We start from the raw sequence: 24,990 nt of genomic DNA on the forward strand, positions 1-24,990 counted from the left end.
TTTAGTTCCCCGTATTATCCTAAGGGAAACATGGTTGAGCGGTTCAACCGTAATTTGAAAGCTTGTTTAACTATCTTTTACAACTCAGATCACACACGCTGGGACGAGGATATCGATTTGATTAATCTTGGCTTTAATTCGGCGGAACATGGCGCCACTGGGTATCCTCCTTCCTTGCCGTTCCTGGGGCGACACCTGGTCCACCCGTTGCTTAATGAGTGGGGAATTCCTTCTCCCTCCCTTCCTCTGGTTGATGCTTCTCGTGAGTTTTTTTTTCCAAAATCACAAACTTTAGGAATTTTTTTTAACAAGAAGGGATTGAGTAAATTCTTTTGACAATATATCATTGCCAAGTACTCAATTTAGACTTACTTGCCTCAAGGTTTCATGGTGTTGAATTTTGAAAGAACGTAGGAGCAGTTGAAAATTAACAAAAAGTCTGTTCCAAGGTCAACTTTCATGTCTATAAATGAAGACATGTAATACAACATTTGGTTTATTTTTAGTTGCATTATTAATAGTCCTAAGTCTCCTCTTTGCAATGACATTGCACATGTCTTCGTATCTTTTATTGATATTAAGATATTAAAGAAAACATAAAGGCTTGAAAATGTAAATTATGGTACATGTCAGTGGCCATTTTGGTCTGTAAAATCAAAATGGTGGCAGATAAAAATCATTACCTTCAGGTTTGCACTGTTGGAATGTGTACTTTTTATGTGACAAAATTTCAAATTTTTTAAAAATGAGTCAGCAACCAAATTAAGTGAAATTGGGTGATTTTCCATGGAAATGACCCTTCTATTAATTATTTGCAGACAGAATTATAGTTAGTTTTTTATCACACCAAGTAAGTACAAGTTCTAACTCACATATATAAGTACATGCACCCAAATTTTTTTTCTCACATTGTTTTTTTTTTGTATAAAGTCTACCATTGACAATTTTTTTAGGGGCCATTTGGAAACAAAATAACGTAATTTATACTAAAATGCAGGGGGGGGGGGGGGAACACCAGTTTGTGGCTCATTTAGTCGTTGCCCATTGAGAGATGGTAGCTCCCCGCATGAGTGAAGCTATGGGCTGGGCTCGTATACCAGCTAGCAGCGCGGCAGCTGTGCGCATGAGGAAGCCACACCATGCCGAGTTTCGCTGGCTGTAGACGTGATAACACCATACACCCTGACACCGGGATTGGTCCGGGCTGCGTCCGATGTATTCTCAGAATGCTAGGCTCAAAAAATACATGCACTGCTTGGATCCTACAAATCTGCTGCAATTTTATTACAATCCAACATTGAGAAACATGAATAATAAAATAAAATCCAAATGTGCTTCGTGCATATTCACAATTTCATACAGCTATAACCATAACATTTTTACAGTCTAATGAAAAATTACTTTATAACATGCCTGCACACTTATTTCATACCAATTTATGAGCAACTTCAACTAATGCGGGCAATAGATTACCTAACATACTTCATCTATGCCAAATTTCAACATATCATATCTCATGTTCATGATTTGTAGGATCCAAAATGGAAAAAACAAAAAAAAAAAGTAACTTTGATAGCCATTTATTTGAAAACATTTTGTCCAAATAATCTCAAATTTTTTACAAGAGATGATCTTCGCAGGATGAATGTCATAAAGAAAAAAAAGGAAAAAAAATTTGGTAGCAGAGCCCTTAGCTATCATTTATATATGACTGAATGGCATTAAGGTTCAACAGTGTTTTTAAGGCTACTTGGCAAAATAGTAGTTTAAGCTTTGAAACACACAGAATAAGATTTTGAAACTTGAAAATGTAATCCTGATTAACCAAAAATAATCATGCCCATATTATCAAGCCTACTCTGAATTTATAAATTTAGTTATATATTATAGTAAAGTGAATTTACTGTAAGTAGATTTAGGTCAGTGTTTAGGGTGACTGCAGGGCGTGGTATTCTGCTTCATGGGATTATTTTGGTTTTGGTTCTCCAACAATTAATTAATTAATTAATTTATTTACTTATTTTTTCATTTAATTCATCAAAGTGATTTAGTATCCATTTTTGTCCACAACAATAAAAACTGAAACAAATTTTGTTGGCTTTTTATAACATGAGGCCATAGAATAAACCATAGAGTTTTGTTTGTCTCTCCTTACTTTATCATTGCAGTCTCCAGTAATCTTGCCAGACAAAATAAAACCTTTTAACTTATTGGTTCTTTATTTGTTTGATTAAAAAGGACGTCTTTAGAGCAAAGTTGTTTTTTTGTTTGTTAGTTACACTTGCGATTGGGCTTCCACCCGGTTTAAAACAAGAAAGAATATTTAAAAATATAATTCTTGAAAGTATTAATTATCATATTAAATACAAAAATAATATCACTAAACAATTTACACTTTATTATCTTTGAAAGATTTGTGCAATGGGAGTGCATGACTTGATGTAAGCTTTTGGACATATGCCATTGCTAAGCTTAGCAATGGCATATGTCCAAAAGCTTACATCAAGTCAATTAACACTTTATTGTCTAGACATCTTTAAAAATTTTTTTAACAACAATGAAATATACTTAATTTGAAAAAAAAATTGTGTTGGGGAGAGATGATTTCCTAAACCTTTTTTCTCTGAGTTGAAGTTCCATGACCTAACAGACTGTCATTACTACCTTACATGAATGAAATGACAGAATTTTATCATACTAAGTCATTTTATACTAGAATAATTAAGCAAGAATTACATAATTGTATTTAAATTACTTTAGGAATAATGTAACTAGTGCCTAAACAGTGGATGTGTGAATATCAAGTTTATATATGCAACTGTTGCTACCATGCTTCCAAACTGCCATGGTTGAAAGTGAGTTGCTGATCGTGAAGTCAGGTTCTGACTGTCTAGTAGCTGTCGGGTTCTCCTGATCGAGGCCACCAAGAATCGAGACATCACAAAAACATAAAATACCAAACATGTGATATTGTCTGATAATCATCATTTTACGATCAGAAACTCCTTTAAAAGTAAATCAGAATAAACCCGCTAGTATCAGCAAAATTTCTTTCTCGGTGCTGACAACTTGTGTTTGTAATTGATTAAAACTGTTTTATTAAAGATGATGGACAAGATTTTCATTGATGATTGTTGACACCCTGACAAAATTATTTAACTTTTTAAGTCATGGGGTTTATCCATTTGCATAGAAATAACACCTAATGTATTACTGTACTTGTAAATCAGTAGAAGTTTTGTGAATGTTTCAAGGGAAATGAATGAATGATACTGAAAAATTGAGTGCCAAAAATTGTCATCGTTAAATGTACTCATTGTTCAAATGGATGTTGTAGATAACAGTATTTTAACTCATACCACCCTTAAATCATTTGGTTGCATATAATACAAAAAGGCACGTGTTACAAAAAGGCAGTAATTAATACCAATGTAGCAAGTAAGGTTAATTTTTGGTATCTGTATAAATATAGATAAAAATAGGTTGGTTTGTAGTAACTATTAAATAATGTGAGGTTCTGTCTAACTTTAAGTGTGCTAAATTATATTCTAAATTGACTTCCTCAATTCCAAAAATTCGTACCTTTAGAACTAAATGTCAGGTATTTGGTTAAACAGGTGGATATTTGGTTGTATATCTCCTGTGTTATGAATTACAAAAAAATTAACTAAGTTTTAAATGTGTTTAGTAAAGTAAGTTTTGTAAATGTGCTAATGCAGACACCTAACTATGTTGACAGTGTAACATCCGATCATCTAAGTCTCTATTAAAACTGTTGTGTACTGATATAATTTTTAAATAGAAATGTTATCAAAATCAGAAGTAATATGCTAAGCATACGGATACAGTGCATTCAATGTGTCTAAAATAGGGTAGTAGAAAACTAAACATAGATATGCTTTTTGTGTCACAGCTCAACTATCCATACAGAATTTATGCTGCTGTGGTGGCATAATACCAAATATTAAGTACAAAGTTGTCATTTATATGTGTTTCGTTATTGGTTATTTCAGGGATGCAGAAGCTAAAGCTGCCAAAATAGCAAGTGAGATCGAAAGTAACCCCACTTACAAAGCTCGAATGGAGTTGGAAGACGGTGATGAGGAGGAACGTTTTGCAGCAGTAGTGCGCCCCTCTCACCTGCCAGTTAGTCAGGCAGCAACGAGCAGTGACTCAGTTAAGTACGTTCCACCTCCCAAAAGAAAGACTGCCCAATCGTCAGGCAGACTCGTGCAATCGTCTTCACCCCCGCGATCTTCGACTCCGCCTTCGTCTTTAGCTGCGACACAGCAGAAGAGCTCCCCGCCGGTAGTGAAGAGTTACAGCAGCACCGTGAGCAGCTCCAGTTATCACCACACTTCCGCGTTTGCCCTGCCTCCGCCACAGATGTCTCCATCGCAGGCAGCCTCTGCTCCTGTAAGACAGGTGGATGTGGCTCATGTCAGCCACCCACCTCAGACACCACCCTGCCCCCCGCAGCCTTCACAGCATGTACAGCTGGAGCCTAATGTCAATGGGACAGAACATCCTCAGTTGAGATCTGGTGAGCTGTTGCTTATTTCTCTAGCTTAACTTTGAGTATTTATCTGAACTACATACAGTGCAGTAAATCGTGCATTTTTGTACTTGATAAACAATCATTTTTTGTGTGACTTTGTTTCACATGAAGTCTGGTCATATCGGCTATGAATTTGTAATGACAATTTAAAATCATGAGGAAAGTCAAACTTCAAATATGTAACACCTTTAAATGTTTAAAAAATAGTTTGAATACATGTATGAAATGTAAAGTTTTTTTTAAATATTGGTTATAAGGCAGGTTGTTTACTGTATTTAGTTTCCCTAAATTTCATAGACTTTTTAAAAATTGATATTGTCATGATAAATAAGAGTGTTCCAAATAGGCCTACATAAATATTTGGTTTATTTTAAGAAAAAATATTTCCGAAGGGGATTTCTACTTAAAATATGGTTTTGTGTCTCAATTATGAGACTTGATTGAAAACTAATACCTCCACGGCCATAAAATTGATATTTTTAACCCGATTTTCCAAATTCTTGTCATATCTAAAAACTGCATGTGTCCTCTGTGCAATGTTCTTATTTAATTTCCTCCAGGGGGTTGTTGGTCTGTTGAAAACTGAAGAAAATTGCATCCCACATGGCAATGAAGTTGAAGCAGATAGGTGTCGATGAGTTTTTGACCGTTGCGGTTCGCGAACCTATCCAAATTCATCGTTGAGTGACAGATGTTTATGGCAAAACTATTGTTGACATCGTTACGGTGAGATTGTGGGCCAGGAAGTTGAAAGAAGCAAATCTGGCAACTTTTAGCGTGTTTGATCAATCCTGTAGTGGATGACCTCACACCGCATCAGATAGCGAGCATTGAAATCATGTCAATGAAATGATCTTCATTAACCATTGAATCTAACAGCATCAAATCACCACAGAACTGAAAATTTCCTAGCGAATTCTCACAGGGATGAATCATGGAATCATCAATTTGAACCTGAGAACAAACAACATTCGGAGTATCATCATAGTACATCGCTACGTCCCAAGAAGAAGTATTCAAGGTTGTCCCATCTGCGGAGAATGTCATAGTGACTTTTTTTTCAAGGTTTTTTATTTTTATTTACTTCTTGCAAAAGGGAATCATGATAAACTCATAATGTTATGCGGCAATGTTGAAGAAGCTTCACGCATAATTGCGCTCCGTCCGGAAGGATTTGGACTCTCTTCTGCAACACTACAAGGGGGTTGCAACTTTCACCTCTCAAAGATGAAAGAGCACCTTAAGGAACATCACTTTCACTCTTATAACAAGGTGAAAGCTGCCATTCAAGCCATTTGTTGACAACTACCACATGAATTCTTCTCGTACAGGTTTGCCCGACTAGTCACGCATTGGGGCAAGTGTTTGGAAAGGAATAGAAACTAGTGCATTACACAGAAGACATGTGTAGCTTTCAAGTACATCTGTAAAAATCTGGTTACAAGTAAAAAAAGTTATAGCAGTTGAAGCATTACTTTTCAATCAATCCTTGTATATATTCTAGGATGACACAATGTTGACTTTCCCACAGAATTAACCATAGCAACAAATATCAAACTTTGTTTCATAATTTTTGAGTTTTACTCGTCAATCATAAAGCAAGCTCTTTTGGAAGTTAGGGATTCGAATATTATTGACGTAGACAGCAGTATAAATTTTTCTTCGGCACATATGCTAGTCTAATTTTTTTTAAAGTCATATCTGGATGTTTAAATTGTGGCATGTTAACATTTTGATCAAAGCTTAGATGATGTACCAAGCATGAATAAATTAATGGACTTGTTTTTTATACAGTTAATGTCTGGTGTACAGCTTTGGGGTAAAGTAATGCAACATAATTCATTAACAAATTCCAGAATGAATTTTGGTCTAATACCAATACATGGGCATTACATTAAAAATTATTTTCAATTTAGTAGTTGGTAGAACTTATACTTTCAGAATTATTTCAAACTACGCCATTTTGGTAAATATATTGTAATGGAGATAAGGAATTCATCGAAGGCTGGGGAAATAAATAATATTATGACTTAAATATTTTGGGGGGAACGTAACTCAACAGCACTCGTGCAAGAGGTAAAGACTTTGTGAGCTCGTCACCTGGGTTTCCATCATGTACAGAAGTGTCATTGTGGAAGTCAAACTAATTTCAAGAGATTAAAATTAATAAATAATATCTTAAATTTTATGGCAATAAAAATTTATATTATTTTAATATGTGTTATTAAATTTACAATTACTCAGTCTTTCATGTTACTAAATCAATATTTAACAAGCAGCTAGTCAGTAGTCTTTGACTGACCTTCATAATTCTTCTCAAAAACTCAGAGGACATCACAACTTTCAATTTACTTCCTTTAACTTTCACAAAATCTTAAAAAAACTAAAATAATTATTGATTTTTCCTCATGGGAGTCGGGGGGGCTGAAATGTATCCAATCGGAATGGTTACCATTCCGTAAATTATACATCCTCATGTGCCCAGAGCAATCCGGAATGGTTACCATTCAGTATTTACTGCCAAATATCGTATAATTGCAAATCCTGAAAAGTATCCACTGTATGAATGGTTACCATTCCGGCTTTTACTGCAAATGTGCTGCTAGAAAAAATCCGGAAAAGTGTCCGCAGTGTGAATGGTTACCATTCCGGATTGGATAATTTTCCGTGTTCGTCTGCAAAATACGGAAAAGTATCCGCTGTCGGAATGGTAACCATTCCAGTTTTGTGTGCGCAGATATAAAAGGGGGCGACTGAAAAGTATCCAATCGGAATGGTTACAATTCCGTAAATTATACATCCTCATGTGCTCAGAGCAATCCGGAATGGTTACCATTCAGTATTTACTCCCAAATATCGTATAATTGCAAATCCTGAAAAGTATCCACTGTATGAATGGTTACCATTCCGGCTTTTACTGCAAACGTGCTGCTAGAAAAAATGCGGAAAAGTGTCCGCAGTGTGAATGGTTACCATTCCGGATTGGATAGTTTTCCGTGTTCGTCTGCAAAATACGGAAAAGTATCCGCTGTCGGAATGGTAACCATTCCAGTTTTGTGTGCGCAGATATAAAAGTAGCTCCTAAAATCCTGAATGGTTACCATTCCGGTTTTCCTTGCCAATGCACTTAATTTAAAAATACTGAAAAGTTCCCGCAGTGTGAATGGTTACCATTCCGGGTTTATTTGACAATGCACTTACTTTAAAAATCCTGAAAAATGCCCGCAGCCTGAATGGTTACCATTCCCGTTTTCGCCGCTGTTGCACATCTCATAATAATCCTGAAAACTATCCATTCGGAAAAGTATCCGCTAAGGGCGTGCAGTTGACTCATTTACCCGTTGCTAGATGGCAGCAGTGTTATCTGTACACGAGATATGGCGTGCACAAAACATTTGTATATGAATTTATATTCAAATATAATATATTTTCTTTTAGAAAGATTTACTACCCATATCTGTGTTGCGAATAACTTGATAATGTCAACTGAAAAATATTTAGTGTGAACAATATGTTTTGTAAAATAACTCAAAAAATGTATTTTGATTTACGGGACTGGATTTGTCTTTATCCTAAAAACACGCAATTAAAAACATTGTACGTATTTTAAATTTAATTTTTTTATATTTCAGAAATAATAATACCAACTGCCAAATTATACTTGAGTGTTCATGAATACAAAAATATCTACACTAATGGAGTTCTTAAATTTTTTTTTGTTTGGGCAAAGGCAGAAAGTTAGTGATAATATTTCGGTCATCGATCAAGGTCTATATAACCAGGTCATTTTATCCCGCTATATTTTTGTTATTGGTTAATCGTGTATGACGTACATGCCAGACCACATTACCATGGGAATTCAAAATTTACATGTGACTTAAAGGCCCGTGCTCAAATGTTCGTACTTCTTGTATAATGTTGTCAGACCTGATGTATGTGCGGCCTGCTTTTCTTGTAATACCTACTTTTAACAGCACTGCGTAATTTAATGCTAATCTGTTAATTTTTTTAATTGCCTTCGAAATAAATAATAAACATTGCTGAAAAATCATATTCAGTGTTATATTTTTACCACAAATGCTACAGTGTCAATAAGCAATAGCAATTTGTAGTAAGTAGTAAACAAAGCTGCTCTGTGTATCAATGAGATTTTTTTAGCATAGCAGTTTGTATGATAGCAATTATTCTTGAAGATTAGTTGAGCAATATTTGGCTCTGTAAATCTTAAATATCATGTTTCTGTGCGGCAAAATTATCACACTTTTGGCTGGACTTCAGTAAAAGCATTAGCTTTTTTTCAAATATGCACATTTCCTTTAGCCGAGTATCTTGTTTATTGCGTTTTTAAAGTGAAAATGTAATTTGATATATCTAATACCAAATACACCAAACTTATTTATAATTCAGGGTGTCTACTGGTCACGGAAGTCACGGAAGTCACGGAAGTCATGGAAAAGTCATGGAATTTGGGGTTGGGTCACGGAAGTCACCGAAAAGTCACGAAGTTTGGAAAGAGGGCACCGATTTTTTTTTGTGGAGAACATAAATGTGATGTAACTCGCAAAAACCTCTGGAACACCTGTTTACTTGCCCTCCCTTCGATAGAGATAACGGCTGAAATATCCATCTTTCTCGCTATCTATCTCACTGCGCCGTCCGTAGTGTTTTTTCTTTGTCAAGTGCAAGCGAGGAGAAAAGAATACCGATCGATTACATGATGTAACAAACGTATGAGAACTATTGTGTATGTACTAGTACAATGGGACCATATATCTTACCAACAAGAGCAAACCCAAACATTAAGTGTAGGATAATAATCGTGTTTGTACCACGTGCGAGTATCGTGGGACGCCCAGGGCTGACAAGCACACTTCGAAAGCTGTTGCGTTGTTAATTATTTATTTAAGGAACAGATATATAGTTTCCGCCCTTTTTTTTATTCAGTGAGGATGTAAGGTTTTGTATGTAGGAATATGTTTTTTTTTTTTAAATAATGACGCTGTAACTGCTAGACTGGTTCTCACTTTCACCTACGCTTCGATCAATGTTGGCAATATGTTATATGCTTTGCTCTCACATGAAACAACTGCGTTTGTTTGGATTATTCGCGGACGGTATTTTTTGGTGTCCTTGCAGTTATAGTTTATTATGTTTCAGCCAAACATAATTTATAATTAATAATATGCCGGCGTACAACAGTTTGGGGAGGTTAAGTTTATTTTTTTTTGATTTCGTGGCCGCTACGTTTTATGACGCATTATTTACAATTAGTAAACGGCCGGCGTTTTTTGTAATGATATTTCTTTGTGAAAGAAGTAGAAATGGGCCCCATTCTCACTAATTAACAATCGGTAATTTATTTTTTATTAAAATTACAGTGAGTTGGTTAAGTGTGTATATTTTCATGTAGGCCAATCTGTTTTAACTGCCCACAAGGCTCAATAGTTGTAGACTGCCCCACGGTTCACTATGTTGACAGTTTTTTTTAATGAATGAAGTGTTTGTGTAACAGTTTTTTTACAAGATGCCGGGTAAGTGCCACTTCCAAGAGATGTGGTTGGAAGAAGAAGGATGGAGAACTTGGCTGAGAAAAGGCAAAGATAAATTTTTTGGTTTTTGTTCTCTTTGTAAAAAACAAATTGATGTGTCCCACTCTGGTGTGAATGCAATAAAAAGCCACGAGAAAGGCAAGAAGCATAGTGAATTTTCCAGTTGCCTGAAATCTGGAAAACAAAAAACTCTGTCTTCCTTCAGAGCTATACCCATGGATACTGACGGGCCTTCCATGAGTGTTCCTCAGGCTAATACACCCAGTCCATCTTTGCCAGAACCTAAGCCTAGCACGTCTGCTTCTAGCCAAGAACATACTGCTGAACCATCAAGGCTGTCAACTTTCCTAGTTAATGACAGTGTGACAAAAGCAGAGATTGTGTGGGCAACTCACTGTGTTTTCACACATGCTTCATCCCGCTCGGGAGAATTAGCAGTGAAGCTGTTTCCCATTATGTTCCCAGATAGCTCTCTAGCCTCTAAAATGAAAATTCATAAGGATAAAATTGCATACAGCATAACATATGGACTTGGACCCCATTTTGCGAAATGTGTGTCACATAGTGTTCAGAAAAGCCCATTTTATGCTTTGTCAATTGACGAAAGTTTAAACGATGTTTGCCAAAAGGGGCAAATGGACATTGTTGTAAAGTATTGGGATGCAGAAAACAGTTGTGTTTGTACAAAATATCTGACATCTGCTTTCCTGGAGCATTCAAAACCTGCAGATTTGCTCAATAATCTTATTGTATGCATTGGAGAAGCTGACCTGTCTCTAGGAGGCTTGGTGCAAATTGCAACTGATGGACCCAATGTTAATTTGAAACTGATTTCCGACCTGAAAAGTTACATGAGATGTACTCTTGACAGCGAAAAAGAAATCTTGGACTTAGGCACCTGTTCATTGCACATTGTAAATGGTGCATACAAAACAGCTCATGCAAAAGTTGGTTGGCAACTTAATGAGTTTCTTAGAGCACTTTACAGTCTTTTCAAGAACTACCCATCTCGTCGTGCAGTTTATCAACAGATCACTGGCTCCAGAATGTTCCCGAAAAAGTTCTGTGCCATACGATGGACTGAAAACTCATCTGTGATGAAAAGGTGCTCAGAAATTATTCCACATCTGAAGAAATACGTTACAGACAAAGAGATTGAAAAGAATCCTCCAAACTCCCAGAACTTTCATGTGGTAAAGAAGGCCTTGTTGGAAGACCCAGTACTAGAAGCTAAGCTACATTTCTCTGCCATGATATCTGAAGAGCTGGAAGAATTTTTGACATGTTTTCAGAGAAACGATCCCCTACTGCCTTTTCTTTATCAAGAAGTTTTCCAGTTGATGAAGAACATTGCGAGTAGAGTGTTTACAAAATCTGCAATGGAAAAGGTTGTTAGTGCATCCCAGTTAAAACATTTGAATGTCAAAAATGAGACTGACCTAAGAATGCCAGATTCTATTGAAATTGGTTTTGGAGCAACATTTTGCCTAAAGAAAGTAAAAGAACTACACTCTCTTAGATTTAAAGCAGATTGCAAACAGTTTTTGTTACAGTTGTTTTCCAAGCTTGAAGAGAAAAGCCCTTTAAGGAAGCGAATTGTGCTTGGGTCCACTTGCTTATCTCCTTCAGTGATTGTCAAAGATGTCAGAACCTCGAGGGCCAAGATTGCCATTGAAGAACTTATTTCTCTCAATCACCTGTCACCAGCAGATGGGGATGTTGTGTTAAGAGAATATGCTAAGTTTTGTGCACTTCCTGAAGTTCTGAAAGCAACAAAGTTCTTTAACTGGAAAAAGGATAGCCTAGATAAGTTTTTGTTTCAACTGCTAAGCTCGGCAATGGAGAATGCCCATAACCTGTTTGTTTCTTTCATTCAGCGTTTTTTGATTTGCTTTCATGGTAATGCAGCAGTTGAGAGAAGTTTTTCTTTCAATAAGGAGTTCTTAGTGGAAAATCTTCAAGAGAAATCTTTGGTTGCCCAAAGACTTGTTCATGACCATGTGTCTTCTCTTCCAGGTGGGTTTAAAAAGAAATGCTTTCTGAATGTAAGTTAGACTTAAATATTTCTTTATCAATAATTTTAAATCTCAAATTTTTTATGTTACAGGTGGAATTGAAACTTTTTCTCATACTATATCTAAACAGATGATTTTAAACTTCAGAAATGCTGCATCAAAAAGAAGAGATGACCTGATGAAGAAGAAGATTAAAGAGGATGAATCTGTGAATGCAAGGAAAAGAGCAGCACATGAAATTACGCTCTTAGAATTGAAAAAGAAAAAAGTGCTGGAAGAAAAGAAAGAAGAACTCTTAGAAATAGACAGGGATTTGAAAAAACTTAGGAACAAAATATGTTTATAAATGACAGACTATATTTCAAATACCTGTTAGTTTCGCCTATTTATTTATTTGTAAATTAAGTCATTATCGATTATTTGGATTTATTTTTCATTACCCTCCAAAGCTGCTTAAAGTAAAACTTTTTTAAGGTCAAGTTTAGCATTTTAAACTGCATGTGATCCCATTTATTTAACAATAAGCTTAACCGTTGATAAGTAAACTAGACCTATATTCAATATCCGTTTTAATTTAATACAATTTTTAGTAAAAAAAAGTCACCAAAAATGACAGAAAGTGGGCTCCAAAAGTCACCAAAAGTCACTGATTTTTGGAAAGGAAGACCAGTAGACACCCTGTAATTTGTTACAATATTTTTTAAAACATTGTGCAAAAGATCCCGGGTGTAATTTGAATTATTATGTGTAACTCTAAAACACCATTGTTCGTTAAAAATGTATTTGAATATTTAACATTACTTTTAAATAACAGTACTTACCGATTGTGCTGAAAATCGGTGGACGATCGTTAAATTACATAATATTAATAATTCAAACGACGAAAACTTGATCAAATCGATGGTTGTTCCAATCGAGTGGAAGAGAGATGCCACGAATGCGTACAATGAGCATAACAGGACACATCCGTAGTGGGACATCCGTAGTGGGACAATGTGCGTTACGGGACACTTTATCGTGCGTGCAGCCGGCGTTCATCGATTTATTAGACGTCACGTCAAAAAGGGTGATTAAATGACGCCACGTGTGTTTCAAGATAATTCCCGCTGGGAATATAATAGTTTGGCGGACTATTATTAAGTGTTTTAACTACGAATTATACGTTTTTTCCGAAGGGAAAAACGTGAGTTACCACAACTATTGAAGGCAAGTTGTGGGACGCATTTTACCGTGAGTTACGACGGTAATATAACTGGCAACTTTCTACTATCAACCAGGTATGGCTGTCGTGGTTATTCACTAGGGACGCCAACGTATTTTTGCAATAATCGTAATGCCGAGACAGTAAACTTTGACTATCCGACGGTAAGTAAGTGATGTGCATTGAGTAAACATTAAATTTAATAATTTTTTTTTACAACACAAAGAGTCTTATTCACACAGGTCCAGAGATCCTGAGTGCTAGGAGCTTGAGGTAACCGGAAAATTTATAATTAACAATCAGACTCTGACATATTTAAATAAATTAAACAATTAATTTAATTTTTTTTGTTGGTTTTCTGAAATATCTGGACTTTCTACAAACTGTTCTATAGATTGTGATCAACATTAGTTAGTTAATATTTGAGTTTAATTTATTCATATTTATTAACTGGAGACTGATTGTACTTTTGATTTGTTTAATCAATAAAATAAACCTTTCATATTTATTAGTGAATTAACATTTGTTGTATGTCATTTCTATGGTTTTCTCAGCTCAGTATTATATTTGAACAAGCGCCCACGGTATTTAATTACTTATTTATGTTCAGTCCTTTTAATTTTATTTTTTTAAGTACGTTTGTGTACAGAAATGTGTACGAAATACACGTTTTCTTTACGAGACCATTCTACCTATTGTCAACAACTTGTGTACTTCAGACGAGAACGAGTATGTAGACCTACTTTCAAGACATCACGCTTATTATAAATAAAGTTTTGGAGTCCTCAAACAGTCAAAAACTGTGTTCAGACAGCCATATTTCAAAATATAACAATATTGTCTTGCATTGAACTTTTATACATATTAAGAGAAGGCTATGCCTTAACATCGCCATTCCAAAGACAAATAAATAAATATTTTATTATTTGGTTGCTACTGAAAGTCACATATTAGGCAAGAACAACACATCGAAAAAACACTAAGTTCAGAGCCTTGCGTGTTGAGGCGAAGGTACACTTGGTGCGTATAACCGTGTCGCCTTATCGCTCCCTCGTCCCAATACCTCGCACGCAAAAAATAACCACATTAACCTCAATTGTGCCGTTTTTTCTCAAATTAAATAATTTACATTCAGCTTTTCTTACACATTACTATCATTAACAGTGGGTCTATAATAATGATACTATAATTACGCGCTTAGAATTACTTAACTTTGAAACACAAACGGTCATACCGTTCACTTTATTGCAAAAAAAAAAAACTGGAGTGCGATTAATTTTTGGGTCACTCCCGACTTTTCTTTTTAGCAAAAGTAGTATAGGCTGCTGTTAACTAGTGTATAGATTCGGTTCTTCCATTCCGCCATCCCTTCATTACAACATCAGGTGTGACGATACTGATGTGGCCGTAAATGCCTTGTAGATGAGCATAGATGTTAAAATACGAAACACGTGGCGTAGCCCGACTCGTTCTTAGGCGTGTTCTACAATGACACAGACACGTAAAAGCTCCAACACGGAACACGTAAGCGGAGCAAACTAGACGGCTAGGACAAAAAATTGTTTTCTACAACACAAAAGTAATGAATGGCAACCTTTGAAAAACCAAAGATAATTGTTTTGAAAACAACCAAAATCCTACGTTTTATAAAATATTCAACGTGCTTCTGATATTTGTTTATTGTTTTATAATTATAAATAATATTTAATTAATATGTTAATGCTTTTACGATTACAAAATACATCAAAAACCATGCATATTACTTTATGTTTTTAATGTATATATCAAATACTATAACTCTTTGTTTACCTTATTAATATTTTAAAAAAAGATAAAGTGCCGAAAACTTATTTTGTTCAGTTGTTTATCTCCACCGTTTTCTTCTACACCAAAATGGTGCCGAAATACTTGCTTCCTATTGGCTATATACGGATTCACGGGCACGCAATAGTTGGGAGTTGACGAGCTTTCTTCCGCGAATACGTATTTTTCCGTGACCGGATACGTCCCACTGTGGAATGAACACAGACTACTTTACGTTTCGGCTTACGTGATCCGTGTTCCGCATCCGTGGAATTGTAGAACGGGCCTTGCAGAGACCGAGATAGATAACGGCAGCCATAACAAAGAAGTCACCCTAACAGATAATTAAAAATGTACAATAAACCATTATATTATTAACTTAGCCATTTCTAAGCAATGGGCTAATCATTTTAAATCGATATAATACAGGGTGTCCAGCGACCTGGAAAACCTGGAAAACAGGGAATTTTCAGGGAATTTCGTGTGTCAGGGAAAAGTCAGGGAAATGTCAGGGATTTTTTAAAAATCGTCTAGAAATTTTGGCCGTGTTTGTTCTTCACGCAGCAGCACGATACAATATGCATATCGATTGTTCAATTCGCCGCGTACACAATGATCGACGTATCGATTATAATCAGCACATGGCTGTACACATTGCGGCCTGTTAGGCTGGCCAAAATGGCGCGCATTTGTGTACTCTTGTTGATTTTGGTTATCGTTTTTGTTGATGGATAAGTGAATTATTATATCATCAGCCAAACAAAGGTAAGAAACAAAATGTATGTATACTCTACTATAGTTGCTCTATGGGCAAGTCGCAAACTGTTGCCTAATTTGTTTCGTTCGCTCGGCAACGGTTCGTGATGTTCTTGGTTTGTAAACTCCGCAAGCACGCATGTCTGAGTAAAGCAAAAAGTAGAACACTCACCTTTTTTCACGTTCTGGTTTATAAACTTTTTATAAACCGGAACATTAATAAGGTGAGAGTTCAACTTTTTGATTCGGACATGCGTGCTTGCAGAGTTTATAAATCGGGTCAAACACAAGTCATGTTGTAACGTACTATATTATTTATTTTTTGAATTTTACGTTAGTTAGGCATTTTTCTTGCTTCGAAGTAGGCCAGGCCAGACAATGCAAATTTTTTAAAATACATGAACACACAGCAATTTTGTAGATAAAATGTGACTATTTCCTGAAACAAGCTATTGTTGCTGGAACATATCCTATATTTTTTCAGATTTATTTTCAGTTCATAAGTTTACATTAGGCCTAGGCCTATCTTATAAAAGATGCTTGAAGTTGAAGCTGACGGTTACTTTGTATAGAAAATATGTGCTGATAGGCCTATGTACTTGCATTGATTTTATCTGTGTTTGTGGTGCCTGAAACGTTTATTTGCTAATTAATGAAAAATAGGTTAATTTTCTCACAAGAATATTATTTTAAAGATTAGTGTGATAAAGGTAAAAAATTATTTTATTTTAACAGGTCACAACATGGCTTCAAAACTCAGAAAAACTACATTCAGGGATGAATGGAACCAGAACCCATCCCTCTCATGGGCTCAGGCTATTGATGGCAGCCCATATGCAGCTTGGTGCAAACTTTGCAATCACAGGATTGAACTGAGTAATATGGGGAAGCAGGCTCTTACCAGTCATGCATCTGGAGTGAAACACAGCAGAAGAGTGCAAGGATTTCACATGAGTTCATCCATAGCAGTGTACTGTAAAACAACTAGGCCTACATCAGCAGCGTCACAAAATAATTCTGCTTCAGAGTCTTCACCTTTGTCTGAATCTTCAAAATTGTTTAGTTCTGATGTACCCAGCTCACCTCAAGTATCTTCCCCTCCGTTGTTCCAAACAGATCCAGTCAGCAGTTCTAAATCTCTGCCTGATACTTCCTCAAATGCTGATAATTCTTATCTAAACCCATCCGCAACATGTTCTTGCACGTGCACATGTGGCAGTGCTAGAAAGGAATCAAAATCATTGACAAATTACTTATTAAATGATTCTGTAACACGTGCCGAAATACTTTGGTGTTTCTATTGTGTTATGGCTCATAATTCCTTAAGGAATGCAGAAAATAGTGTAGCAATGCATCGTAAGATGTATCACGACAGCAAAATTGCAGCTAAATTGCAGTTGGGAAAATCGAAAGTATGAAGTATCCTATACAATAGTTCACGGATTGGCTCCAGAATTTCAAAAGGAACTGCATGCTGATATATCAAAATCTTCTCATCTTGTAGTTGGCTTTGATGAAAGTTTAAATAAAATTGCCCAGAAACAGCAAATGGACATTTCTGTCCGTTACTGGAATGAAGATGATTCAATTACTTGCACTCGATATCTTACATCAGCATTTCTCGGCCATTCGACTGCAGCAGACCTGTTAAGTGCTTTTAAAAACTCTTTGCCTGTGAATACATTACACAAAATTATACAGGTGTCGATGGATGGCCCCAATGTAAATTTGCGGTTTTTAAAAGACTTGAAGCAAGATTTGAAGGAAGGTCGTACTGATGAGGGGGTAATATTGGATATCGGCACTTGTGGCTTACATTCATTACACTGTGCCTTCAAAGGCGCAATGAGGGAAACTGGTTGGGAAATTGTTAAATTCTTGCGTGCTATTTACAACCTGTTTCATAACATCCCCACTCGTCGTGCAGACTACATTAGAATAACTGGTTCCAGCTTGTTTCCTCTAAAATTTTGTCCAGTTTGTTGGTTAGACAACGTTCCTGTAGCAGACAGAGCATTGAAAATTTTACCAAATCTTCGGAACTATGTTGCTGGTCTAAAGTCAAATACAGAACCTACGTGTGCTAGTTTTGTTATAGTGAAAAGTGCTATTAAAGATGTGTTACTTGGACCTAAACTTGCTTTTTTTTCATCTGTTGCTGCTGAAGTTGAACCACTTCTCAAAGAATATCAAACAAATGACCCCATGGCGCCGTACCTCTTTTCCGACTTTTCTTCAGTCATCAAGAATTTTATGACTAGATTTGTCAAAGCAGACGTAATGGCAAATACTACCCTGAGCAAAATAGATTTATCTGCAAATAATCTTTTGTCAAGTAAAAAAATTGACTTAGGTTTTGGGACACGAGCTGCATTACGTTCAGAAAATGCAAGTCAGAAGGATATGGAATTATTTAGAGCAGACTGTCTAAAATGCCTGCAGGAATGTGTGAAAAGGATTTTAAAGTGCTCACCTCTTACATTCAGCTTGACAAGAGGCATTTCATTTGCTGATCCTTCTGTAGCCCTTATTCCCGATTTGGCGATCAAGAGGCTGTCATGTGCCTTAGATATATTTGTTAGTCATAATTGGCTCTCTGGAATTCAAGGTGACAAAATATCGAAGGAATTCAAAAGATTGTGTTCATTGACTGCAGTGCAGGAACATTTGAAACTCCATGTCCGATCCAAAGTACGCCTGGATAAGTTTTGGTTTGACCTTTTAAATGTTTACTGTAGTGAAAATACAGGGTATTTAGCATCTTTTTTGAAAATGATATTTATTATGTCTCATGGCAACGCAGCAGTAGAAAGGGAATTTTCAATAAACAAACAGTGCTTGGTAGAAAATCAGCTGGACATTTCACTGATTGCTCAGCGTACAATTCATGATGGTATTTTGTCAGCTGGAGGTCTGGATAATTTTGTCGTATCTAAAAGATTTATTCATGCTGCTCGTAATGCATATTTAAAATACAAGGAATACACGGAACAACAGAAGAAGTTATTACAGGAAAAGGAAGAACAAGACACAAGAAAAAGAAAAGCAGCTGCTGAACTCTCTGCTTTGGAAGCTAAGAAAAAGAAAATCTTGGAAGATGCTGAAAAAGAAGCTGCTGTATTAAGCTTCCAGATAGAAGCTTTAAAAAAGTAGTGCTGCTAAGAAAAACCTTTGTTAAAATTTTAATTTGTGATTGGACTTAAAAGGTTTTTTTAAAGTTTTAAGTTTGGAACTATTGCATACTTAGCTAATTTGAATACTATATATATTATTTTTAAATATGAAGTGGAACTGACTTATGTTTTCAAAACCATCTAGTGAGTAACTCTTGAAGAAATTGAGGAACATGGTGATATGTGAGTACAATAAACATATTTCATATATTTTTTTTTCACATTTTGTATTTTAGTATTAGACCTATTTACACAGTTGCTGTTGCTTAAAATTTCGCAGTATATTTTTACATATATTATAGTGTAAAAAATATTGACAAAGTTTATAAGAATTTAAATGGGAACGAGCATAGTGTCAGGGAAAATCCTAATTTTGTCAGGGAAAACAGGGAAATGTCAGGGATTTTTGAAATCCATTTTCACTGGACACCCTGTAATACTATTACATACACACTTACTTCATGTGTTAAATAATTCACATTGTGATTTATTGAAGAGTTATGTTATTGTGATGTTGGTATACGAGGATGTGTTAATGCTAAATAAGAACATTGTAGATTGAGTCCTAGCTGGTTTGCAAACACTAAACAGTCATTTTGTGCTAGCCAGCAAGTTCACCCCACCTTGTTTTCACTCCCCCCTCCCAATCCCCTTATTCGCCAACACTTTAAACACGAGGCTGGCAGCGAATTAGTGCAACAATTACGTGACTCATCCCCATCCAGGTATCTCCGAAATGCAAACAATGTTCGTGTGAAATCACAGGTCTGTGTGAGATGCTGACTTCTTGTTTATCTAAGACCCATTGGGGAGGGGGTTTGAGGTAGGGAGAGAAAAAGTCATGCAACGGTTTTGATACTTCAATGGATTATGGATCTCTAAAAGCAAATAAATTCCTTTTGATTATAAATTCATATGCAACTGACTTGTGCAAGCGATCTCTCGTGTACAGTTAACATTGCTGCCTTCTAGCGACGGGTAAATGAGTCAACTGCACGCCATCACAGGATAGTTTTCAGGATTATTAAGAGATGTGCACCAGCGGCGAAAAAGGGAATTTGTTCACCCCACATAAATTTTTTTAAAAAAATGGGCTTGTTGTATATTCAAATAACTTGTATGGATGAAAGAACAACAAGCCCCTAACAAGGCGCAACAGCTTAATCTGAACATTAAATGTAATCTTTAATTCCATTTATCGGAATAAGTGCGAAACCGATGATATTTTGGCATTTTGCAAGTGGAAATGCCATTGAATAAGAAGAGTTGGTTGGTGGTTGAGGTTGTTGCTGAGGGGTGCGACTGGCCTTCGGTTGGCTGCTACAAATAACTGAGGCGTGGTTTAAATTCGTATGGTCGAACGTCGCTGGCAACTCCTTCCAAAAGCCGGAAATGACAATTCGCAAGGTGGGGTCTAGGCAACTAGTCGCACTGTAGAAACTGGCAATATAGTAAGGATGGTAGAGGTAACTAACAGCGACGTTGCCATAATCCCTGGGTGGACATATTGACGAAAGGAAACATGTCTAATCTAACCACAAGTTACAGATTTATTTCAGGTCATTTTAAATTTCCAAATGTTTTTAAGGGAACGACACTAACGAACTGTCTATATTAATTTACCATACGCCTAAAATATTATGAACTAGCGGAAGTCAAGCCAGTTTTCAAAACGCGTTCATATTTTTATAGTTTTCGTGGCATTATTACATTCAACTTTCGTGAAAGAATTTTAACTGTTCCGTTGTGTGCCACAAACTTTGAACTCTTTTCAGTAACTTACCGGTAAACAAAAAAAAATCAAGCAAGTGGATTGGTTGTGAAAACACGCTGAAATATAGTAATAACGAAATTAGAAGACATCCGCCAAAGGTTTGAGAATATTTTATTAAACGTTAAGAAATTAGTGTTATAAGATAAAACAAAGATTAAAAAACCCACTGATATTAATCTATATTGTTTATTTTCACATTACTTCTTGAAAATGAAATTTAGACAAAGATCTAATTACCATATTAAACTGTTCATTATGTTTATTATGACAAGTAACCATTACCCACATTCACCTATTAAAGCAAACATAAGTTAAGTGAAACGTCAGTTAAGTTACCAATTTCATTGTGATCATTTGTAGAAGTATTTAATTTTTTTTTAATGAAATAAGTAATTGATCATACTAATAAGATGGTACATTTTAAAAGTTTGAAAAGGAATACATACACAAGAAGGATAAAAAAAAGTAATTTTATATTGATGTAGTTTTCCGAAAACATATTTACAAAAATAAACACCAGAGGAGGTGAAAGTTGTGCGCGGGTGTATCGAAAATTAAAACAATATTAATTTTTTTAACTAATTCTGAAGACTTGTTTGACCTACCAATATCAGGCAATAAGTATTAGTAATTAAGGCTACTTTCCAAGATTGTACACACAGAAATCTGATGACAATTAATTTGGAAGCAGTGCTAACGTCAAAAGCACATTAAAATATGTAGTGCTATTGAATTTTTTTCATTACGCAACGTGAAAATATAAACTAAAAAAATAATAACTACGTCCAGCGATATATTTGTTAGATTTGCTGTTAAAGTTCTTTTTGTTTTTTAAACTATAATTTATTTCTTGATTACAGGTATCCTATGTCATTTTCTGCAGCTCTGACAACGTGTAAGAAAAATTGATGTTTATAGGTTGAGTAGTTAAGGCGTAAAAGCATAACAAACAAACAAACTCACATTTGCATTTATAGTATTAGTGGGCTACTAGGATTCTCAGTGTTAATGGCAAGCATTAAATCCAGATTCCACAGCACAGACAACCTTGGTGACAAGACTGCCGATTATCTCATTCCAGACCCAGGTTCAGACCGGTTCCAAGTGTTACAATGTAAGAAGTAATGGTTTTAACGAAAAAAAATTGGTTGTCTGTAAAGTCGATTTACGGACGATAGTTTAACGTGACAACGTCATAACAAAACATTAATGAAATGATTGCATACTTTTATGAATAAAATTAAATCATCACTATTTTGTATGGATACAAAGAAGGAGTGAAATGAAATCTACAATTTAATTGATAAATTTACTTTTATGTGCACTCATTAATTCAAATATGTTTATTACTTTAACGAACAGATTATTTTAACTATAACTTTTATACATATTTGCTATTTAACTTCTTCCAATCTGTGTTATTCTGTGAAGGATAGGATAATGATAGGAATAGTAGGAAATAAATGGGAGTGTTTCAAGTTTAATGTGCCTCGAAAAAGTCAAATCGATGGTTGTTCCAATTGAGTGGAAGAGAGATAGATGCGGTGCAAGCGTACAATGAAAGTACCGGGACAATGAGCGTAACGGGACAATGAGTCATACTTTTACATGCGTGCAGCCGGCGTTCATCGATTTATAAGACGTCATGGCAAAAATATATTTGTGTTGATGAGCAAGTTGTTATTGAATTCTTTCTGTTACCTAGCCTTCAAATGAAATTTTAAAAAATTCGTTGTTAAGTAAACAATAGTTTACATGCTCAGATTTGTGTGTGCTAGCACTGTTATACAATTGATGACCGAAATATTGGCTGTATCCGAATACCTAGGGATGCGTCCATTAAGTTCACGTCCCTACATCCCTAAACAAATGCACCCACAATTTAAAGGTAATTTCTAAAGTATGTACGATATCAAAATAGTTATACAGCTATCACTGCCTGTTGGTTTGTCATTGTACTAATGTGGATTGGCCTTTTATATTCATGACATCTAAAGGTGGGCAAGTAAAACGTAAATGAACATTCAAATTTCTAAACAATTTCAGATGATTTAAATTATTGTTGGGAATTAAAATATAGAATAAAATTTGAATCGGGCACTTGTTGTTCCTACAAATAAAATTAATTTACTGTTTATGTGAATTATGTAACATATACTTATAGTATAAGTATTTATAAGTACCATAGTTACATTTTATGTGATTATCTTCAAGTTCAAAATCCATTTTTATTAAATATCTCGTATCACACTCTCGTTTTCAAAGTGTTATAGTCACAATAACAAAGCTAAGGGATGTATGGACATACCAGTGGATGTGAGAGTCGCGTCCCTTTAAAATCTCGAACTAGTGGACGCATGAGAGGATGCATCGACATCCCTTGTGAGAATTCGGATACAACTCAAAGATGGCCACGTCCATTACGATGCACTATCTATGGATCCCTTAGCTAAAGGATCCATTAGGCCACTATTAGGATACAGCTATTATCACTTATGTACTTTCTGCCTTTGCCCAAACAAAATTGATTTTAAGAACTCTATTAGTGTAGATATTTTTGTATTCATGAACACTTAAGTATAATTTGACAGTAGGCATATTATTTCTTAAGTATAAAAAATTAAATTTAAAATACGTACAATGTTTTTAATTGCTTGTTTTTAGGATAAAGACAAGTCCAGAACCGTAAATCAAAAGAGATTATCAAAAATATTTTAAAAAACATATTGTTCACACTAAATATTTATTTTCAGTTGACATTATCCAGTTATTCGCAACACAGATATGGGTAGTAAATCTTTCTAAAAGAAAATATATTATATTTGAATATAAATTCATATACAAATGTTTTGTGCACGCCATATCTCGTGTACAGATAACACTGCTGCCATCTAGCAACGGGTAAATGAGTCAACTGCACGCCCTTAGCGGATACTTTTCCGAATGGATAGTTTTCAGGATTATTATGAGATGTGCAACAGCGGCGAAAACGGGAATGGTAACCATTCAGGCTGCGGGCATTTTTCAGGATTTTTAAAGTAAGTGCATTGTCAAATAAACCCGGAATGGTAACCATTCACACTGCGGGAACTTTTCAGTATTTTTAAATTAAGTGCATTGGCAAGGAAAACCGGAATGGTAACCATTCAGGATTTTAGGAGCTACTTTTATATCTGCGCACACAAAACTGGAATGGTTACCATTCCGACAGCGGATACTTTTCCGTATTTTGCAGACGAACACGGAAAACTATCCAATCCGGAATGGTAACCATTCACACTGCGGACACTTTTCCGGATTTTTTTATAGCAGCACGTTTGCAGTAAAAGCCGGAATGGTAACCATTCATACAGTGGATACTTTTCAGGATTTGCAATTATACGATATTTGGCAGTAAATCCTGAATGGTAACCATTCCGGATTGCTCTGAGCACATGAGGATGTATAATTTACGGAATGGTAACCATTCCGATTGGATATTTTTCAGTCGCCCCCTTTTATATCTGCGCACACAAAACTGGAATGGTTACCATTCCGACAGCGGATACTCTTCCGTATTTTGCAGACGAACACGGAAAACTATCCAATCCGGAATGGTAACCATTCACACTGCGGACACTTTTCCGGATTTTTTCTAGCACCACATTTGCAGTAAAAGCCGGAATGGTAACCATTCATACAGTGGATACTTTTCAGGATTTGCAATTATACGATATTTGGCAGTAAATACTGAATGGTAACCATTCCGGATTGCTCTGGGCACATGAGGATGTATAATTTACGGAATGGTAACCATTCCGATTGGATACTTTTCAGTCGCCCCTGGGAGTCAGCCTCCCGAGTGGCACATGAAACTTAAAAGACAGCAACTGCACAGCTATAACTCCTCAACTCGAACTCTGGGCCTCACCCACCCAAGTAAGCCTCATCCAATGGCTGAAACCTGCTTGAAAACCTAACACTTGTTTTTTCAAAGCAGTCAATTTTTTTTTTTTTCCTAACCTAACTACAGTCAAACCTCATTATTACAAACCTGAAGGGACCATATTTTAGCACTTTGTAATAACGAGGGTTTGTATTAAACAAACTATTGGGATATCATGACAAAAAAATTTATTGAACTTTAAATGCCTATATTTACAATTATAAAGAAAATTATAC

At 35.6% G+C, this 24,990-nt stretch overlaps 2 protein-coding genes across 4 annotated transcripts in view; both read left to right on the forward strand.

The window, feature by feature from the left end:
• Positions 1 to 24,990, forward strand: part of LOC134529402 (ataxin-2 homolog) — a 258,555-nt gene that overhangs the window by 82,043 nt on the left and 151,522 nt on the right. For all 3 annotated transcript variants that reach the window (XM_063363436.1, XM_063363435.1, XM_063363437.1), the window contains one exon: positions 4,014 to 4,543. In XM_063363436.1, the coding sequence (XP_063219506.1) occupies positions 4,014 to 4,543 (530 nt within the window). The remainder of the gene's footprint in view (positions 1 to 4,013; positions 4,544 to 24,990) is intronic.
• On the forward strand, positions 15,077 to 23,641 carry LOC134529403 (uncharacterized). Its single transcript, XM_063363438.1, has 2 exons — positions 15,077 to 15,891; positions 16,618 to 23,641. The coding sequence occupies exon 2, from the start codon at positions 17,431 to 17,433 to the stop codon at positions 19,033 to 19,035; it is 1,605 nt and encodes a 534-aa protein (XP_063219508.1). The 5' UTR covers positions 15,077 to 15,891; positions 16,618 to 17,430; the 3' UTR covers positions 19,036 to 23,641.

This window comes from Bacillus rossius, chromosome 2 (assembly GCF_032445375.1).
Source record: "Bacillus rossius redtenbacheri isolate Brsri chromosome 2, Brsri_v3, whole genome shotgun sequence".
Lineage (NCBI taxonomy): Eukaryota > Metazoa > Arthropoda > Insecta > Phasmatodea > Bacillidae > Bacillus > Bacillus rossius.